The sequence below is a fragment of the Geotrypetes seraphini genome, chromosome 5 (genome assembly GCF_902459505.1).
Source record: "Geotrypetes seraphini chromosome 5, aGeoSer1.1, whole genome shotgun sequence".
NCBI classification, from domain to species: domain Eukaryota; kingdom Metazoa; phylum Chordata; class Amphibia; order Gymnophiona; family Dermophiidae; genus Geotrypetes; species Geotrypetes seraphini.
In genome coordinates this window covers 21,089,365-21,104,497 of record NC_047088.1, presented here as the reverse complement: position 1 = coordinate 21,104,497, position 15,133 = coordinate 21,089,365, and the positions used below count along the sequence as shown (strand labels likewise).

Here is a 15,133-nt window from a genome sequence, read left to right as displayed (position 1 = left end):
ACCCAGCTAGGAAATGGCCATTTTCGGACAAAAAAAAAAAAAAACCAACTTTTTTTTGGTTTGAACATGGTCATTTTCTCTACTGGATATTTGGACATTTTCCCCCAAAACATCTAAACTCAGATTTAGATGTCATATTGAAAATGCCCCTTTGATCAAACATTAAGGGCTCCTTTTATCAAGGTGTGTTAGCGGGGTTAGCGCCGCGGACATTTCATCACGCGCTAACCCCCGCGACAAGCCACAAAAATAACGCCTCATCAATGGAGGCGTTAGCGACTAGCGCGGCAGGCGGTTTAATGCGCGGTATTCCGCGCGATAAACCCCTACCGCACCTTGATAAAAAGAGCCCTAAATTAAAATATTACATACGGGTCAGATCTCTCTTTTTTTTCATCCACAACTGCCAGGTCTTTGCACTGAGCCACATAAATCTGAAACTCTCTGTTCTTTTCGTCATAATCCAGGGCAAACTGGACCATCCCTTGGGCGTCCACGCTGCCGAAATCTCCACTGTAGACGCTCAGCACACTGTTGCTCACCTGTGGGAAGCAAACGAAAAAATGGAGAGACGTTGATTAATTCATATAATGGGAAAATATTAAAGAACATTGGCATTCATATTCTTTCTAATGCCACTTTCCAAAATTATTTAGGGCTCCTTTTATCAAGGTGCAGTAGGGGGTTTAACGCACGGAATACCGGGCGTTATACCGCCTGCCGTGCTAGTCGCTAAAGCCTCCATTGATGAGACGTCAGTTTTTTGGCTTGCCGCGGGGGTTAGCGCGTGATGAAATGTCCTACACGCTAATCCCGCTAGCGCACCTTGATAAAAGGAGCCCTTAGAATTTTTATTTTAAAACAATTTTTTTTATATAACACGTAGGGCTCCTTTTACGAAGGTGCGTTAGGGCTTTAACGGACGGAATAGCGCACGCTACATTGCCGCGCGCGCTACACCTTAACGCCAGCAATGAGCTGGCATTAGTTCTGGAAGCGTAGCGCGCGGTAATTTCCTGCGTGCAATAAAAACGCTAGCGCACCTTAGTAAAAGGAGCCCATGGAGGGGCATAATCGAAAGGGACGTCTAAGTCCGTTTACGTCCATCTCGCAAGTCGTCCAAAGTTAAAAAGAGCCTAAGACACATTTTCGAAAGAGCCGTCCAACTTTTTTTTACTTTCAAAAATCGTCTAATTATACATCCTGCCGATCTGATCGTCCAAGGCGCTAAATCATCCATCTTTATACCACATTTCCGTCCAACTTTCCGTCCAAGTCCAAAATGCCTAGAACAAGCCCTGTTGGACGTGGGAGGGGTCTGCAAAGTGATGGACTGAACACCCAGACATGCCACATAAATAGTGGGGTACCTTACAGGGCACTGTTGTGAACTTCACAAAAAGGGTGCCATGGCTTCTCCTCACTACAGCTCCCTTATAGGTGATGGTGAGCCCCCCAAAACCACCTCCAGAATCCCCTAAACCCACTTATATACCACCCCAATAGCCTTTATGGCTGCAGAAGCCACTTATATGCCAGTCAAAAAGGGTTTTAGGGGTGTATAGGGGAGTGCACATGTTTAAGTATCAATGCAGTGATTACAGGGGCTTATGGGCATGGGTCCTCCTCTCTATGGGTCCCTAACTAACCCCCAAGATGACTTAAGCTGTCTATGGGCTGGACGACTAGGCTTTCCTATGCCATGCGGCCAGGTGATGATGGTCTAGAGGCTGAAATTTAAAGTTGTGAATAAAATTTTTATGAGGGCGGGGGGGGGGGGGGGTTGGTGATCACTGGGGTAGTGTGTGGGGTTCTGTGTTATGTGTTTGAAGTGCTTATCTGGTGAGTTTAGGTGGGTTTTTGTGACTTAGACCATGTTTTACATGGTCTTAGTCACAACGTCCAAGTTCCGTCTAGGCTCTGTTGTTAAACTTTCGGTTATACATGCTGTACGACCCATGTCCCGCCCACGACACTCCTCCCAAAATGCCCCATTTAGCTTTGGACGTTGAGCGGCACTATGAAGGCCTAGGTCATTTAGAAATACATCCAAAACCCGGTTTTATTATCGGCGCTTGGACGTTGAGAAATGTTCGTCCAAGTGCCGACTTAGGCCGGTTTTTGGACGTTTATCTCTTTCGATTATGAGCCCCATAGTGTGCAAAGATGGTCCCTTGTAGATCATGGTCCTGGCACCAATCCCAGATGTGACCTTGGTGGAGGTACTGAGCACATTTATAAATTTTTTAAAAAAAAATGTTTTAAAATAAAAATTCTAAATAATTTTGGAAAGTGGCAGTAGAAAGAATAATACGAACAATAATAAACTTATGCTCATTATGACAGGAGTTGCCATACAGAATATTACATAAAATTGGAAAAACTGGGATCGGCTGAGCTATAATTTTTGGTGGAATTCGTTGCGCCACATCTTTAAAATGGAGCGGGCAATAGCCATACAGCAGGGGCATTTTAAGAAATTTAAGGATGTTTGGGAGCCATTAACAAACTATTGTACAGAATGAATATTGTTTTTTCCCTTTCTTCATACACATCCAGGGTGGGGAGGGGGGGAGGGGATACTTTATGTTTTCTTATGTTTAAGTACAATTGTTGGGTATAAGGGGGGGGGGATATTTGATGTGAATCAGATTCTGATGGGATATTAAGTTATATTGCACTTATTGAAAGTTTTAAAAATAAATCAAGAATATTTTTTTAAAAAGAATAATACGGAGACATTGATTGAGCCATATCCACACCTCACTCTTTTCTTGGTTGGGTTGAGAACTTTGCAGCACTCCTCCGTAATATTTTAAGTAGATCACAACAGCAGACACATAAATAATGAACACATACCAAATATACAATCAGTAAGTCTAACCGAATTTTAAAATCTTATATGTTTAATCTTATCTAACAAAATATTGAAGTAACCCGCCTTGAAGTCCACTGCAGAGGATTTGACGGCATATAAGACCCTATATAACGTAACATAACAAAACTAGTCATAAATTATCAGAACTAACTAACCCCCCTCTTTTACTAAGGTGCGCTAACCGATTAGCATGTGCTAATTGAATTAGCATACGCTAATTGAATTAGTGCATGCCAAACGCTAACGCTAACGTTTAGTGCGTGGTAATTTGATTAGCGCATGCTAATTGGTTATCGCACCTTAGTAAAAGAGTGCCTAAAACTCTCAAGTATAATCCATTTCTAGCATAAAAGTTCATTCAGCTCCACATACAGTTTAAACAGATGGGCAGTGGTGTTGTAAGAGCGGGGGGAGGGGGGGTTGCGAGGGAGGTAGTCCACCCTGGATGCCATGGTTTGGGCACAGGCACCCCTCCTCCTTTTTGCCACCTGCGCCTCTTCCCACTCCTCCCCTCACCACGCGTGTGGCCTCCCCTTCCTTTCCCATGTATCTCTAGTTGTTCGCCGCCGTGGGCAACCGCTTCAACGTGTTCCTCGCGACCGTTTCAGCTCTCCCGCCGATGTCACTTCCAGGTGCCGCGCCTAGGAAGTGACATCGGAGGGAAAGCCGCCGGGGTCATGAGGAGCAGGTTAACGTTCTTACTCATGGCGGTGAGCAACTAGAGGTACGGGGAAGGGAAGGGGAGCATGTGTGCGACAGGGGGGGGATCGGGGAAGGATCAGAGGGCAGGGAGATGAGGGCGGAGAAGGGTGCCCTCGCTACGCCACTGCAGATGGGTTTTCAAACCCTTTTAAAAATCTTTGCAGTTTGTACCTTCCAAAATTGGCAGCTCAGTATTATATTACGTTACACGGCTCAACTGACCTTAGTCTAACCTACAGTTGTGTGTACAAGTTTTTAGAACTGTGTGTGGGGGGGAAAGGGGGTGGAATTTGATTATACTGTATAGTCCTTCCATGAGTGCCGCAATCCAGTCGGGTTTTCAGGATTTCCCCAATGAATATGCATGAGATCTATGTGCATGCACTGCTTTCAATGCATACTCATTGGGGAAATCCTGAAAACCCGACTGGATTGCGGCCCTCGAGGAGGGACTTTGAGACCCCTGCTGTATAGAGACTGCCAGGATTCCCCCTTCAGCAGGTCTACTATTTTTTATTTCTAAAGTGCTGAAAGGTGTACACAGCGCTGTACATTTTAACATACATGGTCCCTGCTCGGAAGAGCTTACAATCTAATTTAGACAGGACATTTCGGGGTTGGGGAGATTATGGTAGAGACAATGATACAGTGGGTCTAGGTATCTGACAGCAGTGGGTGGGAGTTAGGAGTTGAAAACAGATTTAAAAAAGCGGGCTTTTAGCTTGGATCTGAACGCTGCCAGGTCACTGTTGGCTGGTGCATAAAAGGAAAGCCAGGCTGTAAACATTTACACAATCTGCGTGATACGTACCGAGGACACAGAGGCCATGTCAGAGGAGTGGCTGCCGATGCTGAGGGTCTTTCTGTGCTTATTCAGCTGAAAGCTCACTTCTGATGCTGTGTCAGATTCAGTCTGTTCCCCCCACCCCAAAAATAAAATCAAACAAATAAACTTAGCTTAGCCATCTAGGGATAAAGAAGCACCCTAAGAAATTTCTCCTTATCAGAGAGGGATATATCAATTAAGGTTACCAAGTAGATCCAGATTCACCTGAAAGGGTCGCTCCAGCCCTGGATTTACCCCACAGCATGCTTTGGCTTGAAGTCTTGGTTTTCTTGGGGGAATGCAATGGGGAAATCAGAACTACAAATCCCTGCATTCAGTGGGGGGTAAACCCAGGACTGAATCAACCCTGTCGGGGAAATCCAGATCTAGTTGATAACCATGATGTGAATACAAGCGGCAAATGAGCATTGGAGCTTTAAAGATAACACATACAAACTTAAAAGATGAGGTTGAAAGTGGGCAACTTTTAACATCACTTCATTTTAACATAACATAACATAACATAAGAACATAACATAAGCAGTGCCTCCGCCGGGTCAGACCGTAGGTCCATCCTGCCCAGCAGTCCGCTCCCGCGGCGGCCCGAACAGGTCACGACCTGTCTTTAAATCCAAAAATCTTAATGAACACATATTTTCTAATTAATATGAAATTAAAAGGACTTTAAATAAGTCTAATAAAGGAGTCACATACCATAAAGTGCCACACTTTTAATTTTTGCTAGGACATAGGGAGGGAGGAATCCCCATTGCTGTTTGTCTTGTTGAGAAAGAAGGATGGGGGGGAAATCCCACTGGAAGTTGCCTTCTTAAGACAGCAGGGAAGGAGCTGGGCTTGAAGGGAGATAGAATTCCTACTTTGCAGATCTGGGAGCAAGGAGGGAGGGTATATGAGGCTGCAAGGTATTTTTCAAATTACTATTGTATGTGGGAAGAGGATGGGAGGGAATAGATGGATGAAGGAGGAAACAGTGGGCTGTTTTTTTCTGGGGGTAGGGGTGTGGGGGGGGGTTAACAGCAACAGCGGAAGGGTTGTTCAGCTATTTGTCTGATCAGAGTCAAGCAGGTAAATCTGGTGACAGCGAAAGCTAGAAGGATGCTAGGGTGCATAGGGAGAGGTATGGCCAGTAGGAAAAAGGAGGGATTGATACCCCTGTAAAAAGACTTTGGTGAGACCTCATTTAGAATATTGTGTACAATTCTGGAGGCCGTACCTTCAAAAAGATATAAAAAGGATGGAGTCAACACAGAGGAAGGCTACAAAAATGGTGCGTGGTCTTCGTCATAAGGCGTTTGGGAACAGACTTAAAGATCTTAATCTGTATACTGTAGAGCAGTGGTCTCAAACTCGCGGCCCGCCAGGCACTATTTTAAGGCCCTCGGTATATTTATCATAATCAGAAAAGTAAAATAAAACAGTTTCTTGATCATATGTCTCTTTAGCTATAAATGACAATATTATTATTGAGACTTAGCCAAAAGGAAAGATTTATAAACTATAGAGTTTTACCTCATGCAAAGTTGTCATTTCTTTAATAAGACATTAACTATTTTTTCTGAGGCCCTCCGAGTACCTACAAATCCAAAATGTGGCCCTGCAAAGGGTTTGAGTTTGAGACCACTGCTGTAGAGGAAAGGCGGGAGAGGGGAGATATGATAGAGACGTTTAAATATCTACATGATGAAAATGCACATGAGTCGAGTCTCTATTATTTGAAAGGAAGCTCTGGAATGAGATGGCATAGGATGAAGTTAAGAGGTGACAGGCTCCGAAGTATTCTGAGGAAATACTTTTTTTACGGAAAGGGTGGTAGATGCATGGAACAGTCTCCCAGAAGAGGTGGTGGAGACAGAGACTGTGTCTGAATTCAAGAGGGCCTGGGATAGGCACGTGGGATCTCTCGGAGAGAGAAAGAGATAATGGTTACTGCGGATGGGCAGACTGGATGGGCCATTTGGCCTTTATCTGCCGTCATGTTTCTATGAATACCAGAGCCAAGCAGTAAAGTTGGCTAGCCAGCATTGAATACCAGTGCTGACCAGTCAAGGCCTAACTATTCCCTGGGAATGGTCCCAGCATTGCCTCATTCTGTCCAGGCACAGTTTAGCTAGTCAGCAGCAAAGAAGGAAGGGGAGGCTGTTTTATAAAAGTCCCTAGGCAACTATGTTGCTCTTATGAGAGACTTAATCTGGGCTTCTCCCACGGGTGTCCGGTTATAAGTCAAGCTCTAAGTGTGCTTACTTCAGAGACAAGCGCAGGGGTAGATTTGCTCAGTTCTTTGGCTCGTTCAGGTTCAAGAAGCTGGTGGGTTATTGTCTGAGGTTTGTTGTATGCTACAGATGGGAACACAATAAAAGGGTTAATTGCATCATTATCGAAAGAGGCTTCACGCCCCATCTGAGAGTGGTCTTGCAGCAGATATCTGTATATCTGTCTAATCTTTGACTTGGTTAGTTTCTTCTGCTCTTTTGAGCTTCCACCCCTGATGGAACTAGTACTAGGGTGTAGACCATTAACTTTTATTTGCAGCCTCCCGGCGATTTCCCCCTATTTTAAATTCACTTCAAAGCTACTTTTGACCAGTTTCTGCAAGCACAGTCCTTGGCTAGGGAGCACGTTCTGGAACTCTGTGGTCATGAGCCCTATATTCAGCCACTAGGTGTCAGCATTGCATGAAGACTATGAACGGCTCCCTGTTTATTTATTAATTTACCAATGGCAAGAAAATATACACTTCTCCCTCCCTATTCGTGGTTTCAGCATTCACGGTTTTTAGCTTACTGGCTCTTTCCCCAAAATTACATCAGCTTGCATAGATAAATTGCTGATTCCAAGCATTTACAGAGAAAATCGCTGATTCCCAGCACTTTCTTCACCGTGTTTTGCCTCTCCTTCAGGAACAGGCCAAGTCTCCTACCATGTTATTCGCGGTTTCACCATATTTACGATGGTTTTTAATAGAAAACAGCGAATAACATATGAAAAAGTTATTTGCGGTTTTTCTGTATTTGCGGTTCTGTTAATCCCCTATCACAGCGAATACGGAGGGAGAAGTGTACGAAGATCCACCTTCTACTTTCTGCTATCTAACTCATTCATAAGTTTAATTTTTTTTGTGTTTTTTTTTGTAAGCACATCCTTGTTCATTTGGAAGGCATTTCTGTAAAGGGACTCCAATATGTAGGTGTCTGGTTGGACCCTATTCCATAAATGAACGCACTTTCCTTTGTAGTATACTAGCGTAACCAGGTATATATGTGTGTATGTGTTCACATGCGCGAACTTACACCAGACATAGGACTGGTGTAAATGTTCGTGCCTAGATTCAGGAGATATGCGCATAGGAGGGAATTGAATAAATGGCACTGAAAATTCAGTGCCGGAAAACTTGAGCACTAAGGGGGAAATTCTGTAAAAGCCGTCTAAAAAGATAGGCGCCTATCTCTTGTCAATCACACTTACAGAATGACGCCGAACTTAAAACATACATGCCTGTAATTTATTTATTTATTTAAAAAATTTCTTCCCCGCGTAATGCCTAAGTGGATTCCAATAAAAACATACTTAATCAGGTATACACAACATTGTCTCTTCCAAATCCTCCCTTCCCAAACCAGCATATAACTAATAAAAGTTTGCGTAAGGTAGGCCAGGATTTGAAAGGCCTATGTTATAGGCGCCTAAGCCCTTTAGAGCAGTGGTTCCCAACCCTGTCCTGGAGGACCACCAGGCCAATCGGGTTTTCAGGATAGCCCTAATGAATATGCACGGAGCTGATTTGCATGCCTCCATTATATGCAAATCTCTCTTAGTGTAACCATGGGTTACAAAATAAATTTGAAATATGTTATAGTTTACCCAGGGCAGAAGACCTGATAGAAGTTTTTTTTTCCTCTCTAATATTTTAAAGTGAAAAGTTTTTTTTGTTGTTAGCCAGCAAAATTAATGCTGTATTTGCCTGACTGACAGTAAGAATTCTAGAATGCTGAGGTCTGCATCAGGTCTGAGGATCTCATGCGGACGTGAACAGTGCTGGTCTGGATTCGAAAACTGCCAGAGAGAGCGAGCGAGCAGTTGGGGAGTGATCAGTTTGGAGGACAGGTTGGTTTGGGGATGCTTGAGACTAGTTTAAGATACATCGTGGGTGGAAAAAGCTTAGGGAATTTCAATTATCCATTCTTTTCTATGAGTAGTTAGAAAAAAATAAAGAAACAAATATAATTTTCAGGGTGATAGGGTTTTGCTTCCTTTCATTTTTTTAGTTAGGAAGTAGGTACGGTGTTGATTAGAGCTGAATCTCCATAGAGGAAAGAAGAAGCACGGGTACCCAACGGCCGTGTAAATCAAACAACGGACTCCTGTGAGAAAAATTTTACATCTGAACTCTGTGAGGATAAAATTATTTGAAAGGACTAAATTCTTTGAGGAAAACTTTATTTGAGATCTTATTCTAAAGTTATTTAGATATATATACTTTTTGTTAGAGTTGTAACAATAAACCAACAAAAACTCTTATTCCATGTCATTTTATTTAGGGTAATTTTATATTTTATGTTAACTTTTCCCTCTTTTTGGTTATAATTCTTACTTTATCTGGTTAGGTAACCTAAGACTAAAGGTTAAGAGAGTGGGAATTGGGAGTTCAAAGAGGGAGGGGTTACATATTCATTAGGGCTAGCCTAAAAACCCGACTGGCCTGGTGATCCTCCAGGACAGGGTTGGGAACCACTGCTTTAAAGTATCGCTCCTAGCAGTGCCTAAGTCCTTCTCTGCCCCTAAACACGTCTATTTTGGAGTTAGGCACTGCCGGGCACCATGCGATAGGCACCTATCTTTTGGGGTGACCCGTCATTCCCATGCCGGACAAAAATGCGCTGACAACCCCGCACCGACAATCCCGCACAGGAATTATGCGTATCAGCTTAAAACAGTTGCTGTTAGCGCTGTGAGGGGGTGTGGGGGAAACCCCCACCCACTAAACTTACAAGTGTTCATGGTCCCGTTGGGTGTGTGTGTTGGGGGACACCCCCCACTACATTAAAAACTGCCGAATGCCCCCCTCAAAAAACACCAAGGGAAGCGCAAACACCTGTAAGTTTACTGGGGGGTGGGGGGGTTCCCACACACACCCTCACAGCGCTGATAGTAACTGTTTTAAGTCGGTGCGCATAAGTCCTGTGCAGGATTGTCGATGTGCTTTTATCCGGTGCGTTTCTGTTACGGTTCCATCTTTTGTAGAGTCACGCCTACGAAGATAGGCGTCTATCACCCAATTCATTTCCTGTTAAAGCTCATACGTGAAGCCAATTTACTAATTAACTCCCCCCCCCTTTTACTTGGCAGCGGCAGATGTTTCTACCATGGCTCGGAGCGCTAAATGCTCCAATGCTCATAGAATTCCTACGTGCGCCAAAGCAACATCAGAGCATTCAGCGCCCCGGACCACGGTAGAAACCTTCACTGCTGGTTAGTAAAAGAGGGCCTAAGTTAGGTGTTTAACTTTGGATGCCTGTTTATTTAGGTGCCTGCCTATCTTTAGGTGTCTCATAGAATTTCCCCTAAACGCTAGCTTTTGGGGACAGTACTTACACCTGCTAAGTGCAAGTGCCCAACTTAGGCGCATTTCAGGCGAATTCCTGTAAATCCATGTGCCATGTTTTGGAACGCTCCCGACATGCCGCTGGCTGAAGAAACCCAATCTTGCGGCAGCCACCACCGACCAGGTTAGCAGCAGGGTAGGAGCACGGAAAGCTCGCTCCTGCCCGCTGCACCTCTGGACCACCAGGGATCAGCAGAGGAGATAAGAGGACAGGGCAGGGAGGAGGGGCCCAGGGTGCAGAGCCTGGAAGGGAGGGGAGCTGAGTGCAGAGTCTGACAGGGGAGGTAGGGATGGAAGTAAGTAAGGAAGGAAGGCGATTGGGTGCAGAGCCTGACAGGGGAAGGAGGGAGGTAAGGAAGGAAGGGGGCTGGGTGCAGATACTGACAGGGGTTAGGGGAGGAAGGGGGCTTGGTGTAGAGCCTGATAGGGAGGGAGGGAAGAGGGCTGGGTGCAGTGCCCGCAGGAAGGGGGCTGGGTGCAGTGCCCGGCAGGAAGGAGGCTGGGTGCAATGCCTGACAGGGAAGAGAAGGAAGAGGGCTGGGTGCAGTGCCTGACAGGGGAGGGAGGGAAGGGAGTTGGGTGCACTGCCTGACAGGAAGGGGGCTGGGTGCAGTGACTGACAGGGGAGGAAGGGAAGGCGACTGGGTGCAGTGCCTTAAGGAAGGGGGCTGGGTGAAGAGCCTGGGAGGGAGGGGAGCTGAGTGTAAAGTCTGACAGTAAGGAAGTATGTAAGTAAGTAAGTAAGGGGGTTGGGTGCAGAGCCTGACAGGGGAAGGAGGGAGGTAAGGAAGGAAGGGGGCTGGGTGCAGATACTGACAGGGGTTAGGGGGGAAGGGTGCTGGATGCAAAGCCTGGCAAGGAGGGAGCTGGGTGCAGAGAATGATAGGGCAGGGCACTTGAATATTAAGCCGCCCAACTTATATTCGAGTGAACCATTTTTCCTCCTTTTTTGGGAGGAAAATGGGGGTCTCAACTTATAATCGGATCGACTTATATTCGAAAATATATGGTTTGAAGGTTTGCTATCCTTTGATTTTTAATTGGAGTTCCTTTTCTGTCTGTTGATTTTAGTCTGTGCATTGCCTCGAACTCTGGAAAGGTGGTATAGCAAGTTTTAAAAAATAAACAATAAGCAAAAGTTAACCGAATATTGCGTAACCAGATTATTGTGATTTATACACATATGTGTTCACATTCATGCGTAAATAACAGAACACTGCCTTACGTTAGGCAAATCCTTAGAGAATTATGTTCGTAGGTCAGAACAGAACTTAAAGATGAGAGATTCAGTAACCGGAGTCATTGTGATATGTAAAGCATGGTGTGGATTAAAGAGAAAAGAAAAAAAATCTAGAAAAGCTAAGAAATACGGATGAAATTAAGACATAAAAGAAAACCCTTCACTGGGATAATTAGCATCAAAAGCAAGGCCTAGAAAAAGGCATCTAAGCTGAGAAATGCTTGATAATGCTTGATATTGCGTTTAAATCAAAATCTCAATAAACTTGAAACTTGAAACTCATTGGCGTAGTAAGGGGAGGGAAGGCGTTCCACCCCAGGCGCCATCTTGGTGAGGGCGCAGGCAGTCATTCTCCTTCCCCACCCCCCACTGGTTCACTTCCCCCGTACTACTGTAATGTTCCTGGCGTGAGCAACAAACCCCAACTTGCTGTTGTGTCAGCGTCGGCTCTTCCTCTGATGTCACTTCCTGGGCCCGAGCTTAGGAAGTGACTTCAGAGGAAGAGCTGAAGCTGGTGTGACAGCAGGTTGGGGGTTGCTGCTCACATCATGAATGTTACAGAGGTACGGGTGGAGGAGGGGAGGAAGGGAAGCAGTGCTTTTGCATGTGTGGCAGGAGAGGGTAGGGAAGGAGCTTGTGGAAGGGGGGGAGGGCAGGTAGGGGCGCCTCTCACCTCTGCTACGCCACTGATAGAGCTGTAACGCCCAGCTATAACATAAGCTTTGGAATACAACAGGGAGCAACTTGCTCAATAGTTTACTCACTCTCAGTACTTGTGTAAATGTTCACCATGCTCCGTGCGTTGTTCAGGACACCGGCACGAGCTAAAGCCAATATGACAGGAGACAGCTCATTCGCGTCTTCTAGATATAGGACAAGAAGAGTGATATATGAAGGCAGAACGTTTCAAACTGGTGACAAAGCAGGCCTGAGAGCAGAGGGTCTCAAACCATTTCTTAGGACACACAGTGAATTGATAGGATATCCATAATGCATATACCCGGTCTATAAGACACACCTGACCATAAGACGCACCTATGTGTAGAGGAGGAAAAAAAACCCAAGAAAAAAAAAAATTTGGTTCAGAATTTTTTTTCTTGTTTTTTCCTCCTCTACACGTAGGTGCGTCTGGTGGTAGGCAGCCCGAAGCCTGTGGCTCCCGCTCCCTGTACCTTTTTTCAATGCCAGTGGTCCAGCACGGTCTCGCCAGCAGCTTTCGGCGCTCCTGCTGGACGGCTACCTCCTTTGATGCTGCAGAGTGGCGAATAAGGCAGGAGCATGAGCTTTTTGCTTCCTGCCTGGTCCTGCGCCGCTCTGTGAATGGCAGCCACCCCCGACATTTAAAAAAGGTACGGGGTGGGTGGGGGGGAGGTGTTTGAAAAATTGTATTTGCTCCATAAGACACACCCACTTTTTGGGGCGGAAAAAATGCATCTTATGGAACGAAAAATATGGTACATGAAATAGATTCGCACACAATGGAGGCAGTACATGAAAATTGATCTCATGAGTATTCATTGTAGAAATCCTGAAAACCTGGCTGCCTGAGCACAGCGGCGTAGTGAGGGTGAGAGGTGCCTGGGTCGCCCTTCCCCCACGCTCTTCTCCGCCCCCTCACCTCCACACGCTCCTTCCCCACCCCCTCCTGCCAAGCGCGCCCTACTTCTCTTCTCCCGTACATTCCTGGCATGAGCAGAAAACCCCCAAGCTGCTGTCACGCCAATGTCAGCTCTTCCTCTGATGTCACTTGCTAGGCGTGGCTCCAGGAAGTGACATCAGAGCTGAAGCTGGCGCGACAGCAGCTTAGGGGTTTGCTGCTCACGCCAGGAACGTTACCAAGGTACGGGAGAACGGAAGCAGTAAGCGCACGGCCGATAGGGGGACAGGCCCCTGTGCCCTCACCAAGACGACGCCCGGGGTGGACCACTCCTCCCCCTTACTACGCCACTGCCTGAGCATGTCCTAGGGACTGGGCTGATATGGGTGTGGGAGAGGGTCAAGAATGTCAGAATACGCCTTTGTCAGGGAAGAAGATATGGTCGTCGCAGCACATCCGAAAGAGGCTGGTGGCAGAGTCTAAATTGCAAAGGTCACACAAAAACAAAAGAAAAATCCAAAGCAGGCTAGTTTATTAAAACAATTATGGTTGCGGTTAGAGTTACTGCCTTTTTTTTCAAAACCAGGGGACCCGACACGGTCCGTGTTTCGGTTAATACGCCTTCATCAGGGGTCCCTAATTTGAAAAGGTATCAAACCAAACCATTGCTGAAATAAACTAATCGAATTAGCGTGCGCTAAACGCTAACACATCCACAGACTAACATGCACGCGTTAGCGTTTAGAGTGCGCTAATCGGTTTACGCACCTTCGTAAAAGAGGGCCTTAAGCCTGTGTCTAACCAAATTTGTTGCTGGAAAAATAGATCCGTAGGGAAATTATGCAATTAACCGAAACACGGACCGTGTCGGGTCCCCTGGTTTAAAAAAAAATGGTGGCAACACTAACCGCAACCATAATTGTTTTAATAAACTAGCCTGCATCTTGTACTCTGGTCTGCAGTTTTTCTTTGTTTGTTCTGAGAGTATAAATTGCGGCCTTCATCGTTTGAAAACACAGCTGATTTTGCTTACGTTTCCTCCCTATTAAGCGGATCGTACAAATTAGATCCAGGAGGTTGCAGCAGCACAGTCTGTCAGTTTTCCATTAAGTTAATTTTATAGGGCTGTACTGAACCTTACTAGTCAACTCAATCCCACATAGTGCGCTGGATACATTACATATCCCCCTCTATATTCGTGGGTCCGGAACTCGCGACTTCGGTCATTCACGGTTTTCGTCTGGGTGACCCACCCTCTCCTCCCGGACCTCTCCACTTGCTTTTTAAAACCTGGTGGTCTAGCTGTGAGTTCTTCTGGTCTCGTGGGAGTTCACGGCGGCCATTTTTGTTCCTGGCCCCGCACGGGACAGGAGCGTAGGAAGATCGCTCCTGCCCTGCTTCACCGCTAGTCCACTCAGGCCATATAAAGTAAGTACAGTGGAGAAGTCCGGGAGGCGGGGGTGGGGTCAGAGTCGGCCCTAAAGTTATTCGTGATTTTTTTTTTTATACGTGGGCCGGCTTTGCCCCTAACCCCCGTGAATATGGAGGGGGGGATGTGTATTCATATTTGGCCGAATAGCGATTTAAATTTGAAAACGAATAATCCGGGGCTTTACTGTGCTAAATCTGACTGAAAGAAACACTTGGGGGAGGGGGTCCTTTCACGAAGGCGTGCTAGCCGTTTTAGCGTGCGCAAAAAATTAGCGCACGCTAAATGCTAACCTGTGCTAATGCGTCCATTATATCCTATGGATGCATTGGCGTGCGTTAGCATTTAGCTTGCGCTCATTTTTAGAGCGCGCTAAATCGGCTACCGCCCCTTCGCAAAAGGACTAGTCGATCTCTGATTTCACCTTGCTCCTTTTACTATTTGTTCTGTTAATTGTTCGTATTCGGTATTCATACACAGTTGAATAATAATTTTCATTAATCATATTTTATCAAATATTAAAATATTCTATTCAGCACAGCTCTATACTCTATGACTGTGTTTGCTGACTCCGCCTAGTTGTAGGCAGATTATACATTTTTATAACAAATAAATAAAGATGCCCTCAGTGGCGTAGCAAGGTGAGAGGCGCCCAAGGTGGCGGCGGCCCTTCCCCACCCTCCTCTCCACTCCCCACCCCTACACGCTCCTTCCCCACCCTCCCACTGACCACTTCCCTTTCCCCGTACCTCTGTGACTTTCCTGGCACAAGCAGCAACCCCCCTCCCAATCTGCTGTCGTGCCTGCGTGGGCTCTCCCTCTGATGCGGGTCCAGGAAGTG

The 15,133-nt window shown here is 45.9% G+C and overlaps 1 protein-coding gene across 3 annotated transcripts in view; it reads right to left on the bottom strand.

Moving 5' to 3' along the window:
- The window catches only part of LOC117361215 (synaptotagmin-like protein 2), a 156,032-nt gene that overhangs the window by 35,755 nt on the left and 105,144 nt on the right, over positions 1-15,133 (bottom strand). For 2 of the 3 annotated variants that reach the window (XM_033946250.1, XM_033946252.1), the window contains 4 exons: positions 12,031-12,129; positions 6,669-6,760; positions 4,392-4,493; positions 373-542 (listed from right to left, as the gene is read on the bottom strand). In XM_033946250.1, the coding sequence (XP_033802141.1) occupies positions 373-542; positions 4,392-4,493; positions 6,669-6,760; positions 12,031-12,129 (463 nt within the window). The remainder of the gene's footprint in view (positions 1-372; positions 543-4,391; positions 4,494-6,668; positions 6,761-12,030; positions 12,130-15,133) is intronic. The other variant, XM_033946251.1, reaches the window with a different exon arrangement.